Source organism: Pipistrellus hanaki (genome assembly GCF_964339955.1).
Source record: "Pipistrellus hanaki genome assembly, chromosome: 4".
NCBI classification, from domain to species: domain Eukaryota; kingdom Metazoa; phylum Chordata; class Mammalia; order Chiroptera; family Vespertilionidae; genus Pipistrellus; species Pipistrellus hanaki.
This window is the reverse complement of record NC_140506.1, coordinates 32,678,842-32,702,084: the sequence shown is the minus strand read 5'-3', so window position 1 is coordinate 32,702,084 and position 23,243 is coordinate 32,678,842. Positions and strand designations below refer to the sequence as shown.

At 35.7% G+C, this 23,243-nt stretch overlaps 1 protein-coding gene across 1 annotated transcript in view; it reads right to left on the bottom strand.

Moving 5' to 3' along the window:
• The window catches only part of SLC30A5 (solute carrier family 30 member 5), a 30,784-nt gene that overhangs the window by 3,041 nt on the left and 4,500 nt on the right, over positions 1-23,243 (bottom strand). Inside the window, exons 2-14 of the mRNA XM_084880895.1 lie at positions 21,286-21,408; positions 19,430-19,496; positions 18,134-18,219; positions 16,995-17,082; positions 13,680-13,767; positions 11,955-12,031; positions 11,550-11,720; positions 10,745-11,033; positions 10,370-10,578; positions 9,612-9,769; positions 8,656-8,785; positions 3,202-3,403; positions 2,374-2,600 (exon numbers count right to left, since the gene is read on the bottom strand). Coding sequence (XP_084737021.1) covers positions 2,374-2,600; positions 3,202-3,403; positions 8,656-8,785; positions 9,612-9,769; positions 10,370-10,578; positions 10,745-11,033; positions 11,550-11,720; positions 11,955-12,031; positions 13,680-13,767; positions 16,995-17,082; positions 18,134-18,219; positions 19,430-19,496; positions 21,286-21,408 — 1,915 coding nt within the window. The remainder of the gene's footprint in view (positions 1-2,373; positions 2,601-3,201; positions 3,404-8,655; positions 8,786-9,611; positions 9,770-10,369; positions 10,579-10,744; positions 11,034-11,549; positions 11,721-11,954; positions 12,032-13,679; positions 13,768-16,994; positions 17,083-18,133; positions 18,220-19,429; positions 19,497-21,285; positions 21,409-23,243) is intronic.

The following is a 23,243-nucleotide window of genomic DNA, read 5'->3' as shown; positions in this document are numbered from 1 at the left end:
TGAGAAATGAATAGGAGAGCCAAATAGCATAAAATAAAAGTGCCAGCCGAAACCGGTTTGGCTCAGTGGATAGAGCGTCGGCCTGCGAACTGAAGGGTCGCGGGTTCGATTCCAGTCAAGGGCATGTATCTTGGTTGCGGGCACATCCCCAGTGGGGGGTGAGCAGGAGGCAGCTGATGGATGTTTCTCACTCTCTATCCCTCACCCTTCCTCTCTGTAAAAAATCAATAAAATATATATATTAAAAAATAAAATAAAAGTGCCAAAAATGTTTGACTTAGGAGTGATGTCATGAAAGGTAGCTCTGAAGAAGAAATTAATAAGGTACAGGTGTCTTTATACTCAACAATTGCACACCAATTTTCATTTATGTATGATGTACTTTGCCTATTCTAAACAGTGGATACATTCAATAAACTATACAGTTTCTTTTAAACTGATACACACGTTTGCATATTGTTTGTTATTACACATTCAAAAAATATCTTCCAGCCCTAGCTCGTTTGGATCAGTGTATAGAGCATCGGCCTGCGGACCAGACAGTCCTGGGTTCGGTCAAGGACATGTACCTGGTTGCAGGCTCCTGCCTGGCCTGGGCCCTGGGGGGCTTGTGTAGAAGGCAACCAATTGATGTGTTTCTCTCACATCGTTATTTCTTTCTCTCTGTCTTTCCCTCTCTCTTCCACTCTCCTTAAAAATCAATGGGAAAATATCCTTGGGTGAGAATTAACAAAAAATATCGTCCATATGCAGCAATTGAGGGCTAGTTAAATAAATTAAAGACTACCTATACATTACCACTACATTGTTATTAACAATATATTACAATATAGCCCTAGGGGGGTGTTGCTCAGTGGTCAGACTGAAGGTGTCGGATTTGATTCCTGGTCCTGGTTGGGTGTGTGTGGGAAGCAACCAATCCATGTGTCTCCCCTCCTCCCTTCCTTCCACCCTCTCTAAACATCAATGGAAACATATCCTTGGGTGGGGATTTAAAAAAATGTTATTAGAATATTTATCAACATGACATAATTAAATGAGGAAAAATTTAAAAAGCAGGCTTTTTTTTTTTTTTTTTTTTTTTTGCTACTTTTATTTAAAAAAATATTTCTATATAGAAAAACAACTTTTAAAATTGTTTCTTTCCAGGTAGTGTATTATATGTGGTCCCTTCACTTTTGTACTTTTCCGTACTTTGATATTTTCTGTAATAGACATGTTACTTTGACATGAAAAATTTTTATTTTTAGTAGGATGTAGTATTCACTAATGAGAAGATGAGAAAACCAGACTAATATTATTTATGGAAATAGTGGGCTAAGATGCTATACTTTAAATATTCAAGATGCTAAAATTTCATCAGCAGATCCTAATTACTTTAATATGATATGGCAAGCCATAGCTGAAAGACATTCTATTTTTCTAATTTATAGCAAAAATTATAAACTGCCTGTTTATGTTATCAAAGACTGTCTTTTTCTTGATTTAAAGAATTATAAATAGTATAACTTATACTATTTATATACTTTTCCGGTTTTATGTGCTGCAAATATTTCCTCCTGGCCTGACTTTTGTATTTCATATTTGTTATGGAATCTTTTGACAATGGATACTTTTCAATTGGTCCAATATGTAGATTTCCCCCCCTTTTTGGCTTCTGGTTTTACTTCCATCATATTAAGAAGGCGTTCCTTTCCCTACCTCTCTGCTATATTCTTCTACTTTATTTTAGCAGTTTTATCATTTTGTCATATAATATTTTCACTCACTGGATATGATATGGTATATATATATATATATATATATATATATATATATAGCTTTGCTTTTCCACCAAGTGAAAATGATAAGTAGGTCAACTCTTTCTTCCTCACTGACCTGAAATGTCATCTTTGGTATATACTGAAGTTCGAAAGCTCCTGGGCCTATTTCTGATTTTTAAAATCAGAATTATCAATAATTTATGTGCTTATTCTTGTGCAAGAACAAAATTGTTAGTTCTGTTAGTAAATTCTGCAGTTTTATAATAACAGCATAGAATCCTTTTAATTAATAGTTAATTCTGTAAATTTATGTATGTTTTGTTTATTCTCAAGCATTAACTCTTTCCAATAAGCTTCCCAATAATATTGGATTATCTATGCTCTACAAAAACAAAAACAAACAAATCTTAATGAGAGGCAACTACATTGGGATTTAAATGAAAGAAAATCAGCATCTTCATAACATAGTTTACCATCCAAGAAAATATCTCCATTTATTGAGTTCCTCTTTTATGTCCTTTAAATAAAACTGTATTTTGTTCATTCATATCTTGCAATTTCAAATGCTACTTTAAAAGGAAAAAAATAGTGAAGAAATTACACACAGTACCTTTTCTAAAGCAAGATGTAATTCTTTTTCATATTCTGGTGGCAGTCTCAGAAGTAGAACCTGACAGGCATCTTTAATCAGTGGAATAACACTGAGAAATATTAATATAGCAATAAAAAGAGAACAGAGGGGATCAGCAATAAACCATCCAAACTGCTCTATAAGAATTGTGGATACAATCACACCAACACTGCCAAGTGTGTCTGCCAAAACATGTAGAAATACACCTGTAAGTAAAACATATAAAAACATTAAAAATTAAATCACATCTAATTTAGTTCTCTTATCCATAAAGTATCTATAAATATTATTGAATATCTACTATTCACCTGTCACTTTAAATGACTAAAATATAGTCACTACCCTCAAGGAATTTACAACACAGGAGTAAGAAGGTATGGATGTGGGCTACTATACCACAGTGTGATGAGTTTTACGATAGTGTTGTTTACCCTGGGAAGGCTTCCTATAAATCGTGTATGAGCCAAGTCTTAACATTACCCAAATAACTTATATTAAACATTTAGAAAACTTCAATTTAGTGCTAAATACTACTCAATTTTCTTTATAGTACAGTAAAAATCTGTTCATGTTTTTGTTTTGTTTTTGTAGTGGAAATTCACAATGGCATACTCAGTATTTCCTCTAGAAATAATATTTATGCAATTGTCACTATGAAAAGAACTCTATAATTATACAGTAATTAACTTGAACCTTTTTTTAGTCACAGATTGTTTTTCCAAAATAAGACTGTACCAGAGCCCAATAAAATAAAGTAGCAAATCACAACATGGTTGAAAAGTAGGTCAATATTTGGCAAGGACTCACCCCTCATGTTAGCATTCATGCCTCCGCCTGCAGATCCATGGCTGTGACCGTGCCCATGGTCACTGTGGCTGTGCGTATGGTGTGAATGGCTGTGATCGGATGAGTGACAGCTTCCTTGAGAAACTCCATGGGTATGGTTATGGGCATGGCTAAAGGCACAGATACCAATAAGGTTTACTATCAGTCCTCCAACTGAGACTGGCTAGCAAGAGGGAGAAAAGAAAACTTTTAAATTTGTAATTTAAAAAATTAGCTTGCTGCTCAAAAGTTAGTATACAGCTATATATGTATTCTGTTTATAGTTTTGAAAGTATTCATAGCAAAACTTCATTATATTCATTAAGTAAATCTAAATTTTAAGTGATTAAGAATATGTATTTGGTTCATGACTTATGGATAAATAAACGATACTGAAGTTTTCTTTTATTTAAATAAACAATTTGAAAATGCTACTTATAAAAGTATACACTATACCTGAAATCTTGTTTACATTACTAGGTACATTTCAACAGTATGTATTTATAGGTATAACTCATTCTTTTTTTAAAATAAATCTTTATTGTTCAGATTACAGATGTTCCTCTTTTTTCCCCTCCATAGCTCCCCTCCACCCAGTTCTCACCCACCCTTTGATCTTACCCCCACCCCCTGTCCTCATCTATAGGTGTACGATTTTTGTCCAGTCTCTTCCCGAATTCCTGCACTCCCTCTCTTCCCCCTCTCCCCCCGCCCCGAGAATTGTCAGTCCACTCCCTGTCTATGCCCCTGATTCTATTATATTCACCAGTTTATTCTGCTCATCAGATTTTTTATTCACTTGATTTTTAGATTTTGTTGATTGCTATGTATTCGTTATTCATAGTTTTTATCTTCACCTTTTTCTTCTTTGTCCTCTTCTTAAAGAATACCTTTCAGCATTTCATGTAATACTGGTTTGGTGGTGATAAACTACTTTAGCTTTTTCTTATCTGTGAAGCTCTTTATTTGACCTTCAATTCTGAATGATAGCTTTCCTGGGTAGAGTAATCTTGGTTGTAGGTTCTTGCTATTCATTACTTTGTATATTTCTTGCCACTCCTTTCGGCCTGCATACAATCATATGGGTGCTCCTTTGTAGGTAACTATTTATAACTGTATTTTTCTTGCTGCTTTTAATATTCTCTTTTTTGCTCTTGGCATTTTAATTATGATGTGTCTTGGTGTGGTCCTCTTTGGATTCCTCTTGTTTGGGGTTCTGTGCAATTCCTGGACTTGTAAGTCTATTTCTTTCACCAGGTGGGGGAATTTTTCTGACATTATTTCTTCATATAAGTTTTTAGTATCTTGCTCTCTCTATTCTTCTGGCACCCCCATAATTTGGATGTTGGTATGCTTGAAGTTGTCCCAGAGGCTTCTTACAGTATCTTCATATTTTTGGATTCATTTTCTTATAGCTTTTCTGGTTGGGTGTTTTTTTCTTCTTTGTATTTCAAATCTTTACCTTGATTCTTGCGATCCTCTAATCTGCTGTTGGATCTGTGTATTATTCTTTATTTCAGTCAGTGTATGCTTAATTTCTAGTTGATCCTTTTTTATATCCTTAAGAGTCTCACTAAATCTACCAGTGGTTTCTAGAAGATTCTTGAGTAACCTTATAACCATGGTTTTGAACTCTATATCCAGTAGTTTGCTTTCCTCTATTTATGTCATTTGTGATCTGTTTCTTTTTCTCCACATTTTGGCTGCTTCTCTGTGTTGATAAAGTGGCTTTGTGTGCTAGGTGTCCTATAGGGCCCAGTAGCTTAGCCTCCCCAATTACCTGAGGTGGACACTCTTGGTGCACCCCTCTGTGGGCTGTGTGCACAGGCTTATTGTAGTTAAGCCTTGATTGTTGGTGGTATCATTGGGAGGAATTGGTCTCCAGGCCAATTAGCTGTGAGGATCAGCTATGTCTACAATGGGAGAACTTCTGTGCTGGAGACACCCTTATGGGGCAAGACTTGCTTCAGTGGGGCTTTGGTGCTCACTGAATCTGCCCCTTGAGTGTGGCCCTATGGGTCGAGGAGTTGTAATCTGGATGGGCACACTCTGACCACTGGGTAGACTGGATTTTGGATCTCCAAGGAGGTGCAAATTTAGCCTCTGCCTGAGGCCACCCAGCAGGAGCTATGGAGAAATCTACAGATTCCTCTTCTTTGTTTGGGTTTGGAAGTGCCCAGATGAGGCCCAGCTGAAGCAATGCAAGCTGCTCTGGGGTCTTGGGCCTTCTTTTGGAAGTTCTGGTGCTCTCTGACCCAGCTGCAGTTAGGTAATTTTAGATTGCAAAGGGCCAGGCCATTCATATGCAAAAGTCTTTGCACACAGCGTGGGTGGGGTGGGGTCAAGAGAATCAATAGGGCAGAGCAAACAGCTATGGCTGATCCTCAGTCCTGCCCAAAGAGGTCCCCAGATTCTCAGGTCCCACGGTAATCGGTAATTGCTGCAAGCACCTCTGAGAAGAAGCCGTCCTTGAGTTCCATCTGATGCCAGACAGTCCAGTTTCTCCCCATAAGAGTCTGGGTCCCCAGAGTCTTGCCCGGAACTGGAGTTCAGAGGAGTCAGGAGTTTGTGTCTCCCTCAGTTGCCAGCCCTTTCCACACGCATGCCTCCGTACCTCTGCACTTTACTTCCGCACCTCCTCTGAGTCTCAGAGTGTTTTTCTCTTTCCTTTTAGTTGTCGAATTTCCACTCATCCACCCTTCCTATGGTTCTGGATGATGTCCATTTTGTCTTTCAGTTGTAGTTTTGAAGTGATTGTGCGAGGCAGCAACTTCAAGTGTTTACCTATGTCACCATCTTGTTTCCCTACTCATTCTTTTCAATAGCTGCATAGTATTCTATGAGTGACAAATTTAACTAGTCCTTTCATTAGTGGCCATTCTCTCCCCTCGACATTATCTAGCTATCTATATAATAGAAGAATATGCAAATTAGCCAGGATGCCATAATGTCATGACCAAATAGCAGGGACCTGAGGGTACATGGCGCCTGGCTGGGGTGAGGGACTCAGGCCACACCCCCTGCCCCGCAGGGCTTTACAGGTGACCTCAGGCTGTGACCCTCATCCAACAGGGATTGATGGGGGACCATGAGCCAAGGCCCCCTCACCTCACTGCTGGGCCAGAGGACCTCAGGCTGTGCCCCTCCACCCAGTGGGGCTTGACAGGGGACCTGAGACTGCACCCCCCCCCCAACACCCGGTCATCGGGATGGGGAACCTGAGTCTTTGCCTCCCCCGCCCCCTGCCGCCTGGAGGGACTTGATGGGTGTGGGGCCGGCCGATTCTGGGTCTCACCCAATGGGGGTGGAGCCGAGTGGGTCTGGGTCTCCTGCATTTTTGAAGCGTGTGTGGGTGGTGGGCGGGGACTTGACTCTAGGTCCTGCAGCACACCCCAGACTCTGACATGAGGGAGATTTTCATATACATTTTACTAATTTTCTTTCATCTCTGACACTTCTATTACAGAGAAAGGGCAGATAGCAATATTAAATTATTTTCTCTAATTAATCCCCTTTAAATGTGCACAAATTTCATGTACCGGGCCACTAGTAAATAATACTAAAAGCGTAATATGCTAATTAGACTGGACGTCCTTCTGGACATCTTTCCTTCTGGACAAAGCCACAGCAGGTGGGGGCTGAGGCAGAGGCAGCAGAGGCCCTTGTGCAAATTTCGTGCAACGGGCCTTTAGTTACAAATAATGATATAATGAATCATGCATCTCTACACACTTGTGTGAATATTTCTGTATTAAATATTAAAGATCAAAGGATATGAGCATTTAAAATTCAAGATATATTTCCAAACTGTAATCCAAAAACATTTTACTAATGTATGCTTCTACCAACAAGACTCATAATTGTTTTTAGTCATTCATCAATTAATTGCTGAGTTCCTACAAGCCAGGTGCTACAATTTAAGAGTTAATGATACACAATTCAGGTCCTGAAAACACTTCACTACATCTTAATTGTGGGATAATGACAAATTAAACAATAGTTATAACTCAACACTGCTATGGGAATATTGAAAAGGGATATCTAACAAACTTTCCAGAGAAAAGAGAGGATTTAAGGGAAGGTATGCCACCAGAGGAGACATATAGCAAAGTCTTAAGGAAGTCTGAATGTCAGAAGTAAGGGAAGAGCTGGCCAACTATAAGGAACAGCACATATAAAGGTAGGTGTTAGGTATAGGCAGAACTATACCTAACACCTACCTTTGCTATAGCAGTACTATAATCTATGGAATAAAATTAATATTTTTCTGCCCAACCAGTGTGGTTCAATGGTTGAGCATTGACCTATGAACCAGGAGGTCACGGTTCAATTCCTGGTCAGGGCATATGCTGGGTTGCAGGCTTGATCTTCAGTGGTGGGCATGCAGGAAGCAGCCAATTAATAATTCTCTCTCATCATTGATATTTCTATCTATCTTTCCCTTTCCCTTCCTCTCTGAAATCAATACAAACATATTTGAGAAAAAAAATTTTTTCCCCCTTCTGATTCTATCTCTAACAAATTTCTTTAGGTACTTAAAAACACACTTTAAAATAAAAACATTTTTTATTTCTTAAAGGAAGTTGTATCAGATTTTAATATTGGAAGGCATTTTATTTTATTTATTTATTTTGGTTAATCCTCACTGGAATATATTTTTTCCATTTATTTTAGAGAGAGTAGAAGGGAGTGGGGTGGGGGGAGAGAAGAGAGAGAAACATCATGTGAGAGCTTCATCAACTGGCGGCCTCGCACACATCACAACTGGGGCAGGAAACCTGAAACCCAGGTACATACCCTTGATTGGAATCGAACCCGTGACCCTTGGGTTCTGGTGCTGACACTCTAACTACTGATAACACCAGCCAGGGTCAAACAAAAACATTTAATAAGTCCAAAAGAGATCTCTATGTTTTAGAATGTCATCTAATATTTTGCCTACTAAAATATTAGAGAAAAGGATTAATTCTACCAGAAAAAAACTTTAAAAAAAGAGAATAAGAATTATATTTAAAAATTTTCCTCTCAACACCAGTGAGGTGTCTGGGCACTGGTGGATGGAAAGAGGAGGAGTAAGGGTTAAGGGGAAGGCTCATTCCAAAAAAGATGGGGCCCAGAAGAGTATTTCAGCAGCCTAGGAGGCAGGGCCAAAGATAGGATCTTCCCTAGGGCAGTGGAGGGAAGTGTGGCAGCGTATTTATCAGGGATTGGTGACTTTGCTAAGAATCTGCCAGGCTCCTGGAACTCTAGCACAGCCTGAGGGGGAAAATTTTTTGTAAGAGTCAGCAGTGTAAATAACAAGATAGGAAGTTACATTGATTTAAATAAAAAATGAAATAAAATCTTTTTAGATCAGTAACTACAAATAGTTATACTTTAGCATGAAAGAACTATATGAATATGAGCAGTAATTACAATAGAAAAATAAAGACTTACTGTTAACATGTGTGTGTCTAGTTCCGGAGGATCAATTAATCTAGCCACTGACTCCATAAACACAAAGAAAGCTATTACCATTAGAAAAAGTCCATTAATAAAGCCAGAAAGAATTTCTATTCGGCCGTACCTAAAAATGTAGAATATATTTTTAGAAAAGGAAATGACAAATAGTTTAAAAGTATAACATTATTACTTTCCAAATGAGAAAACAAGTCCAAATTTTCAACTACATAAAAGTAATATTAGACAGTTACCAAGATTTTAAACATCATACTAATATGTTCCAAGGTACTTTCTGGACATATATCTGTTGAAATTTTATATATTTATCAGTATATAAATGTTCCCTCTTCTACACAAAGCCTTTCCTAATTTCTTAGCAAGAAGTTATTTTTCCTTTAAGCCCCTAATGTGCTCTATATCTCTGTCTCAGCACATAGATTCTGCTTTATACCAAAATCATTTGTATTTTTGGCTCATTTATCTTTCAAAATATAAACAGTTGAAAATAAGAGCTGAATTTATTAATCTATTTAGAGTAGGTCTCACCAAAATACCTTGTACCAACAGGGAATTCTAATATTTGTTGAACTGACTTATTCATTTAATGAAAGGACATTTAATGTATAGCCCCTTCATTTTTAATTCTCTTAACTGCAAAGATGTGGATGATCATGTACATTCCATTGCCTCAAAGAAACATGTTGAGCAGAGAGCTCAATATTTAACTATTTGCTCTCTGCCTATAAGAGGGATTTGCCAGGGATTACCATCTTGAGCTTACTGTCAACTAGTATTTATTAAATGTTTGGTTCATTTCCTCTTACATAATTCAAAGAAAAACAAAACTCTGAAAAATTATTTGTATTAAGAATAATAAAATTTCATGTCTCTTAGATGGAATTTGCACTTAAGACTTTCATTGTACTACATCACCTTGATAGTGTACCTACCCATAGGAGAAAATCCGAGTTGCTTTCCATCTACTCATTAGGGCAGCAAAAAGTCCCATGACCAAAGCAGAGCAGTCAAAGAGCATGTGAAATCCATCTGAGATCAGACCCAGACTATTGGTCAACACGCCATAAAATAATTCCACAAAGGTAAAAAGCTAAAATAAAAAAATATATATATATAGGGGAGTGTGTTGGGAAATACTGTTTCAAGAGAGAGTCACCAGAATTTAGTCATGAGGATCTTACCCCAATTAACCCGCATTATAACCTTAATTGTACCCAATCTTTACTTGAAGATATAACTGCCTCTAGTTATTTAACTTGTATTTCTACTAAAATTGCATGTCATATAAATTGTAAGAAACTACACTAATCAGATATGTTCATCTCATAAATTATTTAAAAGGAGATGGTTTTATAGTTTTATTTATAGGTCTGTAGAATGCAATAAACTAAGCTTTAACATGTTAGCATCTGGTCTGTAGTGGGATCCTACAAAGAATAGATAACATCTTTAAAAGCTACTATATTTATTGATTTGAAACACTACACTAAACTGTTTCTAAAATGCCTCAAAAACTGTTTGCTTAAGTAATCTGAATATAACCCTGTAATATTTCTACTACTTAAGAGAAAATGTAATTTTAACTCATTTGTAATTATCAGAATTTTGGGAATTACTAAAATTATACCAGAATTGCCAGAATTAAAAGATTAAGCTTTTAAGATATACCACTTACATTTTAAAATCTTACCAGATTCAAACATAAGAAGTAAAAGATCTGCCTAGAGTCATTCTCCTCGAGAATCTGTTTTAGTGATTCCTTAATAAACCTAGGAATGGATTGGGAGGTATGCTGAAAAGCATCACCCATGAAGTTATAAAGAGGTGTTCCTTCAGGAGAGTATCCAATTAGGGTACCTTTCTGTCCTCTCTTAGAGGGAGATGATAAGATGTTAGCAGCTAAAAAGAGAAAAAAAATATTATAAAAGTTTAAAAGTTTAAGCTATCAAAACCCAATACAGTATCTGTCAGCACTAAATGCAAGCACTGAATAAATTTCCAAATCGAGTAAATGATGTAATCATCAGAATCCAAGAAGAAATTTGCTAAGGAGAAAAACGCTTACACAAAATGAAGAATATAGCGCTCACTACCACTCCTCCAGACAGGACATGTTCCGTGCTCTCCTGGTGTGCTGCTCTGTTCATAGCCCGAAGCTGATCTGTTATTGGATGCGTCCAAAAATTTCCAAAAAGTAGAGCACTAATGAAAATGGTGAAGGATCCATAGCGGGCACATTTGTTAACTTCTATTTTGACTGAACAAATGGCATCGACATAGAAATCCAGGATCATGACAAAAAATATAACCGTTGTGAAAGGTGTAATGAGAGAAAACCAAGACTCGACTTTACTCTAGAAATTAAAAAAAAATTGGGGGGGGGGGTGTCAATATTATATCGTATAAAGTTCACACCTTTTAAGATGTTTAAGTTAATCCCTTTATGTATAACTAATGTTCTCATGATTCAATATGATATGTAAAATGCCCAAATAAAGACCTATAAGATACTGGCACAATATTCCCCAAAATATTAAAAACTACGGCAGTTGGGTTCAATATTTTTTAAAATAATAGGTGACCCATAATCCTTGTGCCTGACATATGGTGGATATTAAATTAAATTATTAAATCAAATAAAATATATTGATTCCTTTGAGCCATAGGGCATGGGAAAGTATATAAATGGTACTTGATTTGATTTCTCTATAAACAATAAAATTAAAAAGTTTTCAAAAATTACAAAGAAAAAGCAAAGATAATTTAAGGCACTTGCAACCTTAAATTGAAATAAATTACAATGTACCAAACTAAAATTTATAAGTAATAGCAATTCATTTTACTTATTACCAATAAATTCCTGATCTTACCTCAGTTGTCACAGAAAGAACAATGACCCATGGACACAAGAGAAGCACAGAAACAAGATGGGATAAAGCTTGAAGACGTTTGGCTCCACCAACATCTAGAGAGAGCTTTCTGGAAGCTGTATGAAAACCAACTTTACAACACAAAGCCAGAACTAGCAATAATACTCCACCCTATGAGCAAAATTAGATAATTCTCATTAGAAATATACACAGTCCAATATTCAGGCTTTAAATACATAATATTTGAAGAGATGAACTAGTTTTACATATCCCAAATTCCTGAACTACTTAAATGGCATGCATTAATATAAACTACTGGTAACTTATTTTAAACACTTTTAAAGTTATAGTTGCTGTAACTTTTCAGAATCTTAGATCATATTAGCAACAAAGAAAAGAACATACCTTGTGATCTGCCACACCTAAGAAGGCAATGGCTGTGTAAAGCATATGAGTTAGAGCACTGTCATGATGTCCTTCAGCTAAGTGAGTTGGAGTAAAGGAAAAAAATTGCAAATATTAACTCACTGCCCTGAAGTCCTCCTGGAATTTTTGGTACATTATTTTAGGTTGACTATAGACTAGTTTCGTGCCTCAAACCTGACTACCCTCAATAGTTTCCCTTAAAAATAATTTAAAAATTAATTTTGGAATATGACTAATAAGTTGGCTGATCTATATTCCTTTTGTTGTCTCCAAAACAATTATAATAGTGCCTGAGATATAGCTGTTAAATTTTAGTTCTTAACCTCCAGGAGACATATATACTGTAAGTGGAACAAAGGGACAAGAGCAGGGACGCTCCCTGGACAACTCCTATCCATGGACTTGCTCTTTTAGAATGACTTTATTTATTTATTATATACATTTTTATTGATTTCAGAGAGGAAGGGAGAGGAAGAGAGAGAGAAACATCAATGAGAGCGAAACATCAATGATCAGCTATTTCATGCATACCCTCTATTAGAGATTGAGCCTGCAACCCAGGCATGTGCCCTGACCAGGAATCGAACTGTGACTTCATGGTCATGGGTTGACACTCAGCCACTGAGTCACACCAGTAGGGCTAGAATGACTTTCAAAATCAGTCCTAAATCTGTTTCTAAGTCATTGACCACATAGCCCTCATCAAAGCAAGCAAAAAACAAATGAGGTTGTATGGAGACAGCTGTATTGCAAAGATTTCAAAGTCAATGCACCCTCTTTTATTGTAACAAAGTAAATTGATATAACTAAGAAGTTTTTGGGCAGTGAGTAGCTATAATCAGGAGACTAAAAAAATGGTGTTCTCATCGCTTCTCGGCCTTTTGGCTATGATCAAGTGTAGTATCTGTTCTTATCAGTTTAAAAAAATGGTGTTCTAAGTTCTAAATAATGGAGTAGGCAAAAAAAGATATATGGATATGAAATAAAACAAATTATATCTGTAGAGGAAAGTGAACAGACATACTTGACTCAGAAGTTGGGTTTACATAAGAGAGAATTGGGGGCTGAGTCAGAGATAATAATTTAGAGCAAGAGAGTGAATATCTAATTTAAAAACTTCCTTGTTTCCATGCCTGTGGGTTCAGCATATGCCCCCTAGTGGTCAGTGTGCGTCATAGCTACTGGTCGAACAGTTGCTTGGGCTTTTATATAGCTACACTAATAAAAGAGAAAGATGCAGACTGACAGTACCTCCACAACACCCACCAGCCAATCAGGAGATAGTATGCAAATTAACCCAATAAAGATGGCAGGTTAATTTGCATATACAGTTGCAGAGTAGACTGAATACTCCGGCCTTGCTTTCTCTGTTGTGGCCTGAGTGAAGGCCTGGGACCCGGGTGCCAGAGGAAAACCAGTGCCGCCAGCCAGGGGAAGGAAGGCCTATTGCACAAATCTTCATGCAACAAGCCTGTAGTATATAGATAATTGCCACTGACTTCTAAAACAACCATTTAGATTATTAAATTACAAGGGAGCAAATTGATTTTGTTGAGTGTCAAATCATTTATTTAGCATGAGGTCAACTGTCAATTGACTGTCCCTAAATTTCTAACAGTTTAATTCAGTCACTCCATTTCCCATTCTGTCAGTCTTTTATTTTTTTACAACAATAAATAAATCTTATCTGTTACAAAAGGATACGGTGTTCAGCCATTTTAGCCATGAGATCATCATTGTCGAAAAGCAATAGGCAGATCACAGCAATAATAAAAAAAGCAGCCCCCCTTGTCTGGAAATGAAGAGAAAAATCTTAAGATTGTTTTTTTTAAGAATTGATTTTTAAGACCACGATTACACAAATGCTAAAATAATTTTTTTGCAAATGAACATTTAAGGTAAAATAACACCTGACATTAGAGCCCTTATACTGCACAATATAAATTTACAGTATTAACAGTAAGGTAAAAGTAAAGAGCTCTAATAAATTCTGCAGGATATTTTAAGGGCACCTAAGACACATAGTAATGACAACTTCAATTGTTTACTTACTAATATGGCTAGCCATGTTATCATACACAAACAATTATTGTTCACAGAATTAATCTTTGCAAATGTTACTTTGCTTTTGATTGAAAAGCCCAAGTAGGTAAAGAATAAGAAATTAACAGTTAATTTATAATAATATCAATATTCTAGGTACCACTCCTCGAGGGGAAAGAATTAAAAAACTATAAGAAAACTAGCAAAGTTATTTTTAATATCTAGTAAAGGTATAAGGCACTTAAAAGCTGACAAACATTTTATGTTCTCATTCCAGGGAAAGGATTTTGACAAAAGAAAATTATAGAAAGGACATACTAATTTAGTTTTTACAAATACTCAATTATACAAAAGCAATTTAAATAGCATTATTATACAGTCTATATTTATAAATTAACAGGTATAATACCAGATACTTTCATTAAATAAAAATTTAAAATGAAAAGTGAGGATCCTATTATACTTATGTGTTACTACCCTGTTTCCCCGAAAATAAGACAGTGTCTTATATTAATTTTTGCTGCCAAAGATACGCTAGGTCTTATTTTCAGGGGATGTCTTATTTTTCCATGAAGAAGAATACAGTATACATTTATTGTTAAATGAAAATAAAGGAAATTTATTACCTGTATACGATACGGTAGTACGGTAGTTGTCAACACAAACCAGACAAACTGTGAATCCTACAGTATCAAGAATTTACTCATTTATTCAATGACAATCATGTCATCATCTTCTGGAACATCATCATAACAATCCAATTCCTGAATTTCCTGGTGAATTTCTTGTGACTCCATTTCTTTCAGAATCAGTGGACCAAATCTCTCATGTTTAGCCTAGGGGGGCCTTATTTTCAGGGGGATGCCTCATATTTCACTCAGAAGGAAACCTGTAAGTAGGTCTTATTTTCGGAGGATGTCTTATTTTCGGGGAAACACGGTACTACACTTGATAAATTATTACTGTGGGAGATATTTTAACAAATGTCAGTATACATAAACCATACAATTTAGAATTTTATAATTTTTATTGAATCAGAATATGGCAACACCAACAACTCTCAAATATGGAGCATGTAATCTAATCTTTTATTAACAAAAAGGGCAATAGAATTTTGTAGTGCTTTAGTCATAGCTAAGGAAAAAACCCACTGAGTCCTGGATAAATGCTGAGATTCATTACTGACACGAATGAGAGGATATGCAAGATCTATACTCATTTCTGATTATTGGTGCAGCAAAATTATATTCTTTTATGAATTGTTTTTCTCTGTTTGCTCATTTCTGTTGAGGATTTTAAGCATTTTTCTTAATTGACTTATATTTTAAACAAGTGTAAAGCTTTTTTTTTGGTGGCAATTTGCTGCTGTTAGTTTGTTGTTTGCACAATGATTTCTGTTATATAAAAGCCTGAAATCATTATAAAGTTAAATGTATTGAAATTTCCTTTTGTGTTTTTTTTTTTTTTTTAAATATATTTATTGATTTTTCACAGAGGGAGAGAGATAGAGAGCTAGAAACGTCGATGAGAGAGAAACATCAACCAGCTGCCTCTTGCACACCCCCTACTGGGGATGTGCCCGCAACCCAGGTACATGCCCTTGACCGGAATCGAACCTGGGACCTTTCAGTCCGCAGACCTACGCTCTACCACTGAGCCAAACCGGTTTCGGCCCTTTGTGGTTTTTTAAATTATTTATTTTGAAATTTATTTTTCTTTTCTTTTTTTTTTTTTAAATATATTTTATTGATTTTTTACAGAGAGGAAGGGAGAGAGATAGAGAGCTAGAAACGTCGATGAGAGAGAAACATCGACCAGCTGCCTCTTGCACACCCCCTACCGGGGATGTGCCCGCAACCAACGTACATGCCCTTGACCGGAATCGAACCCGGGACTTTTCAGTCCCCAAGCCAACACTCTATCCATTGAGCCAAACCGGTCTCGGCTGAAATTTATTTTTCAATTACAGTTGATATGAAGTATTATATTAGTTTCAGGTGTACAACATAATGATTAGATAACTATACACCTTACAAAGTGACTTTGTGATATTTTCCCTACTAATTTTATGCTTTTACAAATATCTTCCACCAAACTCTTCAATTCACTTGACATTTATTTTGGAGTACTCTATAAGTTAGGGGATAAGCTTATACAATGGCATATGCTTTAATATTAATGATCCAATGTGGAATGGATCTCACTCTGTACATGGCACATAACTTTGTTTATTTTATTTTATTCATCTTGTCTCCATTACTTAGCCTGAAAGTCTAAGGGGACTATTATACTTTATTTTTCCTTTCTCCTATAACTAGAATAGTGTACCATGCATAGGAAACATTTAATTTGGTAAATAGAAATATTGCAGTTGTAAGAATTGGAATTACAGATGGATGACTCATTTAATAAAAACAAATAATATTTAAATTAAGTTGAATAGGAATGCCTAGTTGGCAAAATGTTGTATAAATATTCATAAAAAATGTTCATCAAACTTTAAATAAAGTTCTTAGGTATTTCCAAAAATGTCTGGGGATTAAAAACGAGGTGGGAAGGGTTCAGGTACAGTATAAAGGAGATATTTGTGGTGATCAATCAGTTCTGTATCTTGATTGTGACAGTAGTTACCTGAATCTACATATACAAACCCACATATGAGTGTATTTAAAATTCAGTGAAAACTGAATAAGGTCTATGGATTGTACCAATTTCAATTTCCTGGTATTGACCATATAATTGAGTTGGGAAAGAAGTTACTACTGAAACTGAGTGAAGGGCACAAAGAATGCTCTACTATTTATGCAACTTCCTAGGAATATATAATGATGACAAAAAGGTTGTAAGAAAAATGTAAAATTAATAGAAAAAGCCCCTGCATTCTTTCAAATGTTAAAAGATACTATTTTGTTGTTTTGGATAACATTTCAAATGTATACTTTCAATTTTCAAGTAGCTAATAATGGAAAGTTCTACCTTTGCTGGTCCTCCTCCAGAACCAGTGAACAAAACACTGAGTAGGGAGATGACAACAATATCACTGTGTTCAAATAGCAGCAAAGTCCTACAAAAATAAAACATATCATCGTGAAATATATCTGATGTTTATAAAAAAGCATTAATTCAACTAGAGTGAAAAAAAGAAATATTTCCCCTTGATTCATAACACATCATGAGAAAAATAAGTACAGCAGCTCTGGAAAATATTTTGGCATTATCTACCATAGAAAAGATGAAGCTATAAATACTCAACACTACACATAGAATTATATCATGCAGATTTCTTATATTTGTATTCTTGGGAACATTTATATAGATACCAGCATTGTTTGCAGTAGCCCAATATTGGAAACAACCTAAATGCCCACTGATAACATAGATGATGTAAATTAGAATATATCCATTTAGTGGACTATATTATACAGCAGTAAGAATGAAATTCCATGAATATACTAATAGAGAATTGTACACTTTAAAAGTCCTATAGACTGAATGTTTGTGTGTCCTCTCCCAACCTATTCATATGTTGAACCCAATCCCTAATGTACCCAAAAGGTAAAGTCCTCATGCATGTGGTCCCTTATAGAAGAGACCACAGAGAGCTCCCTTGCTCCTTCTACCAAATACTGACTATATCTCACCCTGATCGTGAATTTCTCAGCTTCCAGAACTATGAGAAATCAATGTGTTGTTTATAAGACACTAAATCTATGGCGTTTGGTTATAGCAGCCCAATGGGAAAAGCATGCTGCAGAAAAACATATGCAAGTAAAAACTTGCAAAGTTAACCATTAAAAAGAAAAAGAAATACATACATATATGGTAAAACTATAAAGAAAACCAAGCCCTATATATTTGTTGAATTGAACCCAAAGCTATAGAAGTCATAGAAGTATTTGTATGTATTTTGACACAAATATGTATTTTTTTCATTTTCATTTCTTTATTGGTTAAGGTATTACATATTTGTCCTCATCCCCCATTACCCCCCCTCCCCCCACTCCTATACTCACCCCTGTATGACACAAATATTTGACATAAAGTCTAACGGGATAAAACTAATATTCAAAATGAAGAGCTATAAACAAGCATTCAAAATATATATTTTTATTTACCTTAGTGGTCCACAAAGAGTGAGGCCAAAAAACCACAAGAGTGAAATGATACACCCAGCAACTGCATGTTTAAATATTTTGATCCACTATAAATGGAAATAAAACATTAAAAATTTCAGTCATAAATATCTGAAAATCTTAATAGACATAGGGAAATATAATAATGGCAATGCAAATACTTTAAAAGCTAAATAATTACATTATTTTGAAATTAAATAGAAAATGTTAAGATCCTTTAACTAAATTTGAATTTGAAGACAGTATTCTGGTTTCCAGGAGTCTGTTGGATCTTGAAATCTTTTTGTCTCTTTCCCCCTTCCCCCCAAATTAGTTTATCACTAATGTACTAGGAACATTTAATATTTTAGTCTTTAAATTCTTTTCTATCAGAAATAGTAAGTGCTTCAATAATTTGAAAAGAAAGAAAAAAGTTAAGATGTGGTTTAAAATATTAATCCTATTTTTAAAAACAATCTCGGTCTCTAAAACAGGTACTTAAATTTGCCATTCTAATAAAAAATCATGGCACAGATTTCCAAAAGTAAACATGTAATAGGGGATAACTACTATCCAAACAGGTGATGATATGAGAAGATTATGCAGAACGAAGGACATTTCTGGTATGTATCTTGAACCTCAGACGACTAAAGGGAATAATGATAATGATGATGAGGGTGACATAGTATGTATTGCAGGCGCTGTTTATAGAATTTATGTTAGGCCCTGTTTTAAGAATTTATATGTACAAACTCATTTATTCCTATGGAAGTGAGGTATTATTATTTCCATTCAACAAGTCAAATGACATTTGTAATAGGTTCTGGGTCATGTCTCCATGTCTGACTTGTAAACCTTTCAGAATAAAGATCCTGTACTAAAAAAAATAATTATATGCATGTTTTAAAAATGTTCTACCCTCTTCTGCATTTAAAAATATATATATTTTATTGTTTTTTTTACAGAGAGGAAGAGAGAGGGATAGAGAGTCAGAAACATGGATGAGAAAGAAACATCAATCAGCTGCCCTTGACCGGAATTGAACCCGGAACCCTTGAGTCTGCAAGCCGACTCTATCCACTGAGCCCAACCAGTTTCGGCTACCCTCTTCTGCACTTTTAAAAATTCCGTTATAATTTATTCTTGATGCTCCAATTCTGAATAGATAAGCTAACTGTGGGAATGTTCTGCTTTGTACTTAAATTACTCGTTAAGTAACCCTGATCGAGGAAAGAGCACTGTCATCTGGCCCGGTGACTGGGAAGCAGCTAGGGAAAAAGGATTCAGCAAAAAACTCACCTGGTGTCTGGTAATACTTTTTCCAGAAGAAAATGGCTTTTGAAACAAAACCAAAATAAATGCAGTCCTGTGGATATTGAAACATTAATTAATCTTAAATACAAGATTTGGTTTTAAGTAAAAACACTTATTTTAGATAAATACATACACTATAACTTGAAAAGTATGTTAACCTCTAAAGAAATTACACTAAAGAACAATACTTATTGTGTGTGTGTGTGTGTGTTTAATTTCAGAGAGGAAGGGAGAGAGAAAAAAATCAATGATTAGAGAGAATCATCAAGCAGCTGCTTCCTATAGGCCTGCTACTTGGTTTCAAGCCTGAAACCCAGGCCTGTGCCCTGACCCAGAGTTGACTCCTGGTTCATGCTCAGCTATTGAGCCACACTGGCCAGACAATCTTTATTTTAATAAGGCAGCCACTGCAACATGGGAACTCTTTTTTTGCACTTGCCTTCTGAACCAGTTCAAAAGCCACAAAAGAAAAGGGTACTTTTTAATACTTGAAATACCAAAGAAAAGAATTCCAATCTTATCCAAAATTTAGTAATAATAAATCTTAATAAAAATGAAGTACTAATTGTATGTCCTTACCTTTCACTTTCCCAAAATAGTTACATAAAAATGCATACAAATATTGCTTAAAATTTCCTAGTCAAGTATCACTTTCCATAAATATTACAAAATTATACCCCCAGGAGTTTTTAACATATTTTTATTAACACAGAGGGTAATCAATATCAATCTCAAGTTCCAGAGAATCTTTATTTAGAGAATTTCTTATTATATGCAGAATTATGTTAAGTTTATACTATATAAAGACCTTGGACTATGAAAAAAACATGTAGAGAACACAGTCCAGCATGGTTTATCTTAGAAAATAAGGAACATCTGTGCCAAGACAAGTCTCAGGTAACATTCTATGCCTGCTGGAAGATTGGACTATACCGGTAGTATAGCTTGGGAATCACTAGGGCCTCCAAGACCCTTTTAGGCAGGGGTCCTCAAACTTTTTAAAGTGGGAGCCAGATCACGGTCCCTCAGAGAGCTGGAGGGCCGGACTATATGAACTACTAATTCCTACTGTAACACCTCGGCTGCGCTCACTGCCCAAAAAACCTGGCGGGCCGGATCAGACTCCTCTGCGGGCCGCATGTGGCCCGCGGGCCGTAGTTTGAAGACCCCTGCTTTTAGGAATACTATCTCTATACAAACTAATACATTATTTGCTTGCCTCTTATTCCCTCAGGGGTGTACAGGGAGCTTTCAGAGGCTGGCTGACATTAAGATACTGCAACAGATTGTTTTTAAACAGAATGAGAATCTAGCTGTCTTCAATTAAGCAGAAAGTTGTCAAACCCTCCTTAACACAATTGAAGGTAAAAGTCTATGTTTTTGGCAAGCTATTACTGTACAACAATCCCCTTTGTAAAAAAAATTTCACCTAGGGATATGCTTATTGATTTTAGAGAGAGGGGGAGGAAAGGAAGGGGGGAAAGGAGAGGAGAGGGGAGGGGAGGGGAGGGGAAGGGAGGGGAGGGGAGGGGAGGGAAGAGAAGAGAAGAGAAAAACATCCATGTGTTCTGACTGGAGATGGAACCTGGAAACCAGGTATGTGCCCAGACTGGGAATTGAGCTGGAAACCTTTTAGTATTCAGGATGACGCTTTAACCAATGAAGCCACACTGGCCAGGGTTATTTATTTATTTATTTTTAAAATCAATCTCTTTGTACTACTAACCTTAGGTATTCTATTTCAAAACATTCCACATAAAATTTCCTAAATATACTCAGTTAAAACAGGATTTTCAAAGAAATAAAAAAAATTAAGGAAAAAAAGAACCATACACACTCACCCAAGCTTTAATATAAAAATGAACTGAACAATGTGAACTGCTTTTAGGAGATCATATGATTCAAAAAGTCCCACTGCCTTCAAGAATTTAGTGAAACATAGTAACACAATATATTTCGTGAATCTGAAAAATAAAAGCAGAAACAAGTTTCAATATCACTGAAATCACAAGGAACTCTGTAATCTTTGCTTTTTCTTATTATATAGGTAGTAGGGATCATTATAAAAAGTATAAGCATATATAAATAAAAAATGAAACAAACAAAAATCCAAAAAAGGGAAGCTAAAGTCCACAGAGTTAGCTAGGGTCAAGCCCATGTCACTTTTAAGTATGCTCTTTTTAATATGTCACACAGAAAATCAAAGTTCATCCAAAAGATTTTGAAAATTCCCATCCTCTAAACTGTTCCAACTAAACATTCACACTGGTTCACATGAACAATAAAATCATCTTACATATGAAATAAAATGCATATTAGAATCTAAGATTAATTTAGTAATATTAACCCATTTAAGCTAGAGGGGAAAAATCAGAGAGGTAAGTAAATTAACTATTTAAATACTCTTGTTGTGGTAGCAATCAAAATTAGCCAATAAAAATAATTGTTGAGCTAGAAATCTTTTATTTATTCAGCTCCTAACACAGGGACTTGCATAACATGTGTTCAGTAAACATTTACCAAATGAAAAAGTGCTAACTCTACAATTAAACTTATGTGAAACAGTAATATTTAGTACCGTAATATATATATAGTGCAGTAATATAGTACATAAGAGGCATTCAAGCTTCTGGCAATTTAAACCAACAGCAACTCAGCCATCAATTCACAATAAAGAAAAGGATGGAATCAAATAGAGGAAAGGCCTTAACTAGGTGTAAAAATAAGGCAATAGGATAGAAACACATACATAAGGAACAACTGTCGACAAAATAGGAAAGAAAAAACAGAGCCCAGCTGGTGGCGTTTCCATTCCCGTCAGGGCACATGCCTGGTTGTTGGCTCAATCCCCTACCATGCAGGAGGCAGCTGATGGATGTTTCTCTCTCATCATTGATGTTTCCAACTCTCTCTCCCTCTCTTCTGAAATCAATAAAAAAATATTTAAAAGAAAAAAGTTTCCTTGCATTATAGTGTTACTAGTTTTTAAGAGCTTGTTTATGACTAAAGATGTTAACCATTTCTTATACATTGCAAATGAAATGCCTTTTGTTATTATTTTACTCTGGTGTTTCACTTTTTGGTTGTATCAAACTTATACATTAAATATAATTAAATATAATCATGTTCTGTTTAAAAGAAAAAAACAAACAAACCCCAAGACTAGGGAAAACAGTTATAGTAAAAACCACAGCAGTCTGGGAAATATTGATGTCAGCCAAGAGTCTTGTACATTCTTCATGTGCTATTTAGCCATTCTTCAAATATTCCTCGCGTCCTTTACTATATGCTAGATGCCAACGAGACCCAAGAGAAACCTGACAGGGTGGCTTTAGGTACAACCTGTTCTCTTCCTGATAAAAGGGCAAGATATAGCTAGAAATCCTTTTACCTTTTTTTTTTTCCTGCCTTCAAGGGAGGGCTTCTGTCTAAAACTTACCTTTAAAATGTTACACATTTTACAAACCTGAATATGAAAGTCACACTTAGGAAGGCAGAGAGCAAAGACAAAGAATCTGGTACCAAGATTTCTTAAAAAAAAAAATCCTCACCAAAGGATATGCTTTTATTGATGAGAGAGAGAGGGGAGAGGAAACATCAATCAGTTGCCTCCCATAAGTGCCCGACCTCAGAACGTTTTTGGTGCCCAGGACACCAGAACCAACTGAGCTACCCTGCCAGGCAACCAATGGCTTCTTAGACGTAAGGTTACGTCTCTATTTGTTCAGAAAGCTCTTACTTTGGTTACTTACATCTAAACACATTTTTAGGTATTATCGAAGACTCTAAATACATAAAA